This window comes from Rhipicephalus microplus, chromosome X, assembly GCF_043290135.1.
Source record: "Rhipicephalus microplus isolate Deutch F79 chromosome X, USDA_Rmic, whole genome shotgun sequence".
NCBI lineage: Eukaryota > Metazoa > Arthropoda > Arachnida > Ixodida > Ixodidae > Rhipicephalus > Rhipicephalus microplus.
Genome location: NC_134710.1, coordinates 438,363,904 through 438,372,411, shown reverse-complemented (window position 1 = coordinate 438,372,411; position 8,508 = coordinate 438,363,904). Strand labels below are relative to the sequence as shown.

The window sequence follows — 8,508 nt, the reverse complement described above, 5'->3', positions numbered from 1 at the left end:
GCTGCGAATTCGCAACGAAGCATAGCTAACTCACGTACAATGCCTAGCCTTAATTATCCTGGTATAACTTATGGTAGCAAGACTTGGTCTCGTGCAAACAACAGGGCCCGGATTCACAAAGCTCACTTACGAAAACATTTTTGCGCAAGAGAAATTTTGTTGCGTAAGTTGATTCACGAAACGAAAAAACGTCGTAAGAGGCCATAGTTGTCACATCGGCCGCTGCAAATAAAGCGCGCTGTGACTGCCCGGGAACATGTCAGCGATGGTGATGCAGTTGCTATATTTGCTTACGTCACCGAAAAGTGCTCGTAAGTGGATTCACGAAGCGAAATTGTGCGTAAAAACAGCATGGCTGAGAGAAAATCCCAAGAGTGGTCCGGACCACTCTTAGGAACAATGTGGCTACTTAGAACCTGCTGCCACAGCGGTATACTTTGGTGCCCTGGCTGGTTTTGAGTTAATTCACGCCCATTAAGGGCTGCCTGATGACTGCTGGTGCGCTTTTATCTCTTTCGGCACTTTGAGTTTCGCGTGTTGTTTCCCTTGTACGCAGTGGATGGTGTTGACAACCACCACCGTCCAATAAGTTCGAAGTCGCAGTAATTGAAGAATTCTATTGGGCGTCAATGGCATAAAACTACGCATGTAAAGATTTGTGGTTGGATGAAAACCAATGTGATACGTGAATGGTCGGTGCATTCGAACGCGGCATGACATAGGATCAACCTTATTTGTTATGTTGTTGTGTTGCGCCCCATCTCATCCACTTAAAAGTGCAACTCGAGATCCTTGCCTCGTTGGTGGAAATTACCACCAAAGAGGTTAATAGGAGCACATTCTTTGCACGCTATTGGAAATAAAAATGAGAGAAAGTTTCCAGTGAGTGGTTCCTAAAGTTTGTGCTCTAGTGTACTTTCATCGGCTCTAACTGTCCAATGGTTGCGATCTCTGAAATACAGCTGTCGATACACTTTGGGACGATGTGGAACAAAGCGTACTTTGTAAACCAAAGCGTATTATGGGTGCGCGTGATTACGCATGGAACTACAAACAAATCATGCATCCTCACCTTCACTGTCAAGACACCGATATGGACCGTGATATTATGGCAAGCAATCGGAATGAAATGACCCTAGTAACTTTGTATGACACCGAAAATATGCAAACCTTCACGATTCTGGAGCAAACCTTGGCTGAATTCATCCCTGCGTCAATTACCAGTCATTTAACTTGGCGCACGAACATCATTCAAAGGTAGAGCGAGCAACTGACATGTATTTTGTGCGACATAGTGACCACTTGACCTGAGAATAATAGCGTTGCGAAGGCGAATCCCCTGTCGCATGCTCTGATCGAAGCAGACGACAAACGCGAGCAGACGACGGCTTGGCCGACAGGCACAGCTTGTTATTGGTTGTGAAGCAATACCCTCTACATCAGCTCACTCCGTGACGTTGCCAAAACACTTCTTTCATCTGGCACGCCTGTCCTGTTCGTCATATCACCCCCCTCGCACATAAGAGAATTTTTTTTCACGCCGTGAAAATAGTGCAAGTACTTTCTAAGAGCTCTCTTACGTGCGGTGCAGTTGTCGAAAACAACATGGCGTCGTAAACAGCATATCGGTCGGTGCGACTTTCAGCAAATGCTTCTCGCACGAGTTACTTCAGCGTTTGACCGGATGTGTTGTGATTACAGCAGCTCTTTCAGTGCGTGTGAGCAGTGCGGAAAGCTGTGGCAGTGCAATGGTGTACGGTGAAGCGCAGCGAAGCCTGTGCGTCAGTGTGGTTATCAAGCGGGGATCGGCGTCGATGTATCGACGGCAACTAGCACTCGAGAAGCCTGCAATGTGTGTTTGTGTGCCGGTAACAGTTCGTTCGCTTGACTTTCCAGTCTCTCAGTTGGGTGCTGTGCGACATTTCGGATTGACAGCGCTTTGACACGTTACTTGAGTGACCCCAAGTACGTACGGAAACGTATGAACTACGCGCTCGGTTCTTGCTTCGCCACTAGTTAGCCCGTACGCTTTTATTTACTTGAGAGCAATGTACTGTTCGGTGGTGCTGTGTTGACGTTCCAAGACTTATGAACAAGCTGTGCTCGTGTGACCGAAAATTGAAAGACAGCGTTGATAACTGTTTTGCCCGGCGAAGTTGTGGTGGGGCAGCTTGGCGCTTTTGTTTATTAAGTCGTCACTTTTCCTTTTTGTGATAACCATAGTCCTAGCGCTGTGATGTGATCAACCAAAACTGCGAGATGCTACATTCTGTTGTGGATCGTGTTACTTTGGAAGCGCGCCTAGACTGTTCTTCGGTAACAATTTGAGAGTTCTATGTGGCAGCGAGAGCCCGTGAACGTCCAGCTTCCCTTCGGCCCCCAGAAAAAGCAAAGATTTCACCAGTGCCTTGCTTTGGATGAAGTTGTAGGCCAATATCGCCTAACTACAGGTTTCCGAATTCGTTTGGCCATCGTTTTTCACGGCACTAGAGCCTTGACAACAGCCGGTCATGGCCAGTTCTTACACTTTATCAATGGACGTGCACGCCTGGCCAGCCCTTCATTGCTAAATGCTGCCATCGGTGAGTTCACCTTGCAGAACTAAATTTCACCAGTACTATAATTCACGCAGTTCTATAACGTGTGCAAGTTTTTAAGCCCATCAGATGTAATGTTTCTCTATGGTAAGTTGAAGCATGAAAAATATACTACTACTGTTATATACATACATATATTATGGAGCAAATACATAAAAAGTTTTTTGTGATTTGATACAAGTGAGCTCTTGTTTGATTATGAGGTTGGGCCTATCGATTACCACGTTTGATAGTTGGAAAGTTAATGTGAATTTATTTTTCAGAAGCCAGGTTGCACTTAAAAAAATTTATGTTATTTTGGAAAATTAGTTCTATAGACGATTACCACTGTGCTAGTACTATACTTCAGTAGGACATATATATTGCGGTACGTAAATTTTACATGAGGCTTCAGTTTATTTCAAAGTGATTATAGCAGATTTTGGTCACATTAACGAAGTGATAGCTTCCTCAAATAAGTATTAGAAGTGAGTGCTTTAATGATTGTTTTTAAATATCTCGTTTTTGGCTCTTCACAGATCGCAGAGATTGGTTTGTTAAGGTCCTGTGATTCATGGGTTGAACATTCTGGCACATCAATCCTCATCATTACTTGGAGCACCTGTACAAAAATAGGAAGGACGCGTTCTCCCTAACTATGCAAGCCTGTGTCACTGCTGGGACTGTTATCATTCAGCGGATGGGGCGTGGAAGCATGCATGGCAGCCTCATCTGGAAGGACTGCGATCTGCTTGGGAGCTTCGAGGTCACGAAACTGCCTAACGGCTGGCTGCAAGGTTAGTTTTTCTTTAATACATACGATTACGTGAACACCACTTACTGTGCACAAATTGAAAACCCAAGCATGGTTGCTTTCAGTGGATACCTGTAATATTCTTAGCCATAATTCTTATTCAACATTTATAGAACTAAATTGCAAGATAATTGAGAATGTTGAAAGCTGAAAGCCTGCAGCTTATGAATGAAAATCCAATAATCTGAGGCTCAAAAGCTTGTGCTTTAAAACGAGCACAAATACTTTGATTCCTTATTGAGCTCTCGAGCTTGTGACTCCCTCTGTGGATCAAGTGCTCTGGAAGGAAATAGCAAGTGGGTGAAAATTGCCTGGCTGTTCACAACTTGTAAGGAGAAAGACCTATTGAAGAAGCCTCAGATGACATAGGGCCGGTAACTGCATCTTCTACCTAATGTAGCTTTTTCTCTCTCAGTGCTGTTGCTTATGTTTCAGCCGAACATGTTCACCACGATTGCATATTGATATATATTTTTCTACAAATTGTACCTGACCAAAGTATGCATTGTTGATCTCTAAAGGTGACGTTCAGTGTGTTTCAAAGCCATGGCTTCTCATTTCTCTGTCTGTGGCTAGCCTATTTCAGCAGCAGAGCGATGCAGCTAGCACACATGCAATCCAAGTCATGGAGCGCTCCTTTGGTGTTCTGTGCAGGACGCAGCATATCCATCCGGCAAGACACTGGTATCAACAATAATGGTGAGTGTTGGTGGCACCTGTAGGAGCCCGTTGTGTTTGTTGCGTATGATTATTTCCCCTGATGAAGTGCATTTTTGAAAGGTTTTCTTCATTTAGAATAATAGATGTCAGCAACAAGCACACTCATAATCCACAAGTTCTTTGTGTCTTCTAGACTGCCCATTTGCTCCTATACGCAGTACGGTGAGCTGGCTATGTTAGACAGCCTTAAAGGTAGGAACATTGGCTGTTGCGTTGTAATGCAGTCTAACTTGTATTTCTTAGTGAACTTATTTGTGGTCTGCTTCTCGCACCTAGTGTAAAAGTCAAAATAGAAGAAATTATTGGCTTTTTATGTCTGGCAGAAGTTTCATGCCTTCATCTATAACATTGTAGTTTTGCTCTTGTATCATAATAAATATATTTTCAGTCTTCACTGTTTGTGTGTGTGTGTGTTGAGGCTTGTCATTGGCTTCTGAAAATACAACAATATCTGTAAATATGAGCACATAATTGACAACTATACACTCTTGCATGTAGCATGGTTGTAACAATGATCTGTATTTTTCTAAGTTCCAGCAGTAACAAGGGGTTTGGTGCTCCACGGTCATGTACAGTGTATCAAGAACAGAGCACAGAAGACCAACAAGTATAAAGGGACTGCCAGTGACTGTTCTCCTGCTCAAAGTTTACAACAGCAGAAAGAGCACATTGTGATGTCAGGAGCAGCTGTTGCTTAACTTGTTAGCAGTGCATTATTCAGCAGTTCAATTGCTTGCATTCAAAATTATTTAAATTTTGCATGGAAGATACCAAACTATGACACTAATTTAAAGGCTGCTGTAGTGTTAGTGGGCAAATATTTTTGAGCTGAAGTTTTTAACATGTGTGTTAAGTGCCTGCGTGCCTCTACATTTACATGCCAGAAATCACAGCATCCATGGTCGCCAATGGTAACTGTGTCTGCATTCTTTGTAGTACAAGAAGTAAAGCCATGGATGCAGTAATCATGTACTTAGTCGATGTAATCCTTCAGTGTACACTCATTTGTATAGCACCAATGATGCCATGAGTGTATAAGCTCTGGGAAGTGAATCTATGTGGATTATTTTATTTGGAAGGAAGTAGATCATCACTACACCTAGTATATCTTAACAGAAGATTTTAGTGCTTGGGTATTATCCCACTGCCTGTCCGTCCTTCAACAGTCTACTTATCTACTGTGTAAGTGTAACTTTTTAAATGTATACCTTGCTCGGATAGGTTTGTTCATAATGTAATGCAAGTGACTTATCATCTATGCAGCTCTACTCAGACTAGAAATAAAAGTACTTATTTTTATATGTAGCTATACTATGCATTCACTTGTGTTTTTTTAGGTGCCTGTACAATTGTTTAGCCCTACAAAAGTGCTGGTATACTCTAATATTGAATCTGGCATCTTAAAATAGTTTGTTAGTAGAAGTAAGAATGTGTTTACAATCAATATTACTATCCTCAGATGAACTGTGAAAACTCTGTGGAAATTTATTTACATTTTTTGAACTTTGTGAAGGCAATTGTTGTTATGTTCTTTTATTGTGGTCCCTGTTTCATGCAAATGACACATAATTACTTTGCAGTGGCATAGTATTAGTTGTTACTTTACACATATGTGCTGAGCAACATCGCAGTTGAGGCCAGCAGCAAGACATACATGCAGTGCACTGGAGCATCACCTCACATAGTGTACAGTCTTTGCCCACCAGTAAACTCAATATTTTTTAAGCAGACTAATAGACAGCTGTATGGGAACTGTGTTGATGTGCAAACTTTTAAGTCTTCTTGAGGAGTGTTTTTCATCATTTTTGTCCAAGTGAAGTAGCTACCCAAGGCCACAACTGGTGGGAATGTGGTGGTTTCCTCTCTCCAAAAGCACTCTTACCAGCTCCCTCAATGTTAGCATGGGGTGAATTCACGAACTGGAGAAATAATTGGTCTTTGTTTTCTTGGCAGAAAGAGTCGCTTCCACCGTTGAGCAACCACGACGCGCCAGAATAGAAACTTTTAGCTAAATAAAGTTGATTCTAGTTTTGAGAAGTGTTTTGGGGAAACGAAATGGCACCTATAGCTGTCAATATAAACACTGTTTGCACCAAGGAGCTTAGTAGCTTATAATTGTATTATTCATGTTTTGTCTAGAATTTACTCGTGCTGTGCCAACTTTCAGCCCAAGTGTCCTAACATGCTTTGTTAGTGGGTTGTGAATGAGCCAAGCTATGTAAATAAACAGAGTGATATTGCAGACATGTACAAAATATTGATGCAAAGCCCTTTTCTTTAGCATGACATTGTCAAGGGCTTTATTCTTGTGTTTTTTATAAAAACTGCTTGTCACTGGGCAGCAGCAGAAAACTATGCATCAAGCTTTTGCGAGATAATTCGAGAAACACCTTGTTCAGACATAACAGTGCCGGTGGATATCTCTCGTAAGTTATTTTCTGTAGTATATTCAAAATGAGTGTATTAGAATTGTTGTTTTATAGCCATTCATTTTAATATTTACACATGAGTGTGTGTATGTATGTATGTATGGGTGTACATATGTATATGTGTGTGTGCGTATATGTATGTATGTATGTATGTATGTATGTATGTATGTATGTATGTATGTATGTATGTATGTATGTATGTATGTATGTATGTATGTATGTATGTATGTATGTATGTATGTATGTATGTATGTGTGTGTGTGTGTGTGTATGTATGTATGTATCTTTTAAATGAGAATCCGTTTATCATTGGTGAGTAAGTTTGGTAATGATTTGGCTGAATTTGTTTCTAGTTATTTCTCTTTTGAGCCATTATACATTTCAATTTGTTTTGTACTGCATAAAAATAAATGTAACCTTACACAGAATATGTGTGTTCGAAGAAGTTTCATTTCCCAACCTACAGTCATGGGCAAGAAATTGGGTAAAATGGAACGAACCTGCGAAGATTAGTTTCGAGCATAGCTACTCTACATAGCATATCTCGTACACATTGCGTTGGTTGAATATGTCGATTTCAACCTTTCAATTTTAATCAGAATAAGCAAGCTATCACCCGTGGTTGTATATGTGTGTGATATTTATGCATACCGTGATACCAGTTCGCAAGTACAATTAAGGTCACAAACCTAGTCAAGCTGAATACACGAATTTCGTCCATGCACCTTTCATCTGCACTGGAACTGTTGTTAATAAAAAATAAACTTCAGTTTAGAAATTTATTCTAGTAACCAAAAGCAGGGTATCTCTTTATCACACAAATCAAATTGCCATTGTTCTGTTCCATTCTGGACAATAGGGGACCCTCTCAGCAGAACCCGATTACCGGCTATAGTTCATTTTAACCATTGACAGCGACATTACACTGAAGCGTGCAGCATGACAAATAGCGGGAGAGAAGACACAAACTAATCACTCTGTTTGCATCAGCTCTAACTGTCCGTGCTCTTTGATCTTGCTGCATGTGATGATGCCCACCAAATTAGCACGAAAGCGTGTCCCTACAAAGGCAGTCAACTTGGCTGCAAGCAGTTAGCTCACTGCATGTGTAGATTTTCTTCAAAACACCGTGAAGACTGATTGCTGGTCGAATATCAAAACACGTGAAAAGTAATATACTAGGTATGATATTGGTATTTCAGCACTGGACACTTTTGCGATAAGAGAGGATGGAGGAGAAAATTATGAACCCTCAATTGTTAAATTTTTGAAGGAGCACAGTACAGCGCTTTTGGGCCAAAAGGGGAGTGAGAGAAGCAAGTGTGAAAGCCTACTTCTCAAAAAACTAGTACCCGCCACCACGCATAAGGTCAGGCCGGGCAACCTCTTGAAAAAAAAAGTGCTCAGTGATTCTGCGAATCGAACCAAGTACCTCCTAGATTGTAGTTGAGCGCTGTAACCGCTCGTCCACTGCAGCAGTGCTTGTGTTCGCCCTATTGCTGATATATCGTCATTCCTTCGAACGAAGCCAAATGCAAAAACGTCCCGTAAAACTTTGTCAAAAATAGAAAAAATAGTTAGAATGCGTTTTCCCAAGGTTACTAGAAGATAGAAACCGCCACGTGTGACTGTATAACCGTGCGCTATTTATTCTTGTACATTACTGTCATTACGTTGGGATAGCCGGCTCTAACATACGCTACCTTCTCATAGTTTGCCAAATATAGATAAGAAAATAAAAATATATATCGGCCTGTGACAACGCTAATCAACTATTATGAGTTCACTGTCACTAGTGTCACTTTCACTAGATGAATGCTCAGTTTGCTTCCATTATCGTTATTTAGGAAAGTTTTGGCTCATTAACTCAACTCTCTTAATTAGCATTGATTCTCACACCTAAGGACAGTCACACATCATCTCGCTTTCTGAGTGGCTGTCACTCCCATATAACGCGTACTCCACTTTT

The 8,508-nt window shown here is 41.2% G+C and overlaps 1 protein-coding gene across 3 annotated transcripts; it reads left to right on the top strand.

The window, feature by feature from the left end:
- The first annotated feature begins 1,319 nt into the window (after positions 1 to 1,319).
- LOC142776597 (uncharacterized) lies at positions 1,320 to 6,967 on the top strand. Of its 3 annotated transcripts, none has more exons than XM_075880525.1 (4): positions 1,320 to 2,582; positions 3,116 to 3,373; positions 4,045 to 4,089; positions 4,642 to 6,967. In XM_075880525.1, the coding sequence occupies exons 2-4, from the start codon at positions 3,235 to 3,237 to the stop codon at positions 4,806 to 4,808; spliced, it is 351 nt and encodes a 116-aa protein (XP_075736640.1). In that variant the 5' UTR covers positions 1,320 to 2,582; positions 3,116 to 3,234; the 3' UTR covers positions 4,809 to 6,967. The 3 variants fall into 3 exon arrangements, with proteins under 3 accessions (XP_075736640.1, XP_075736638.1, XP_075736639.1); XM_075880523.1 differs by having other exon boundaries at positions 3,967 to 4,089; XM_075880524.1 differs by having other exon boundaries at positions 1,320 to 3,373; positions 3,967 to 4,089.
- The last annotated feature ends 1,541 nt before the right edge of the window (positions 6,968 to 8,508 follow it).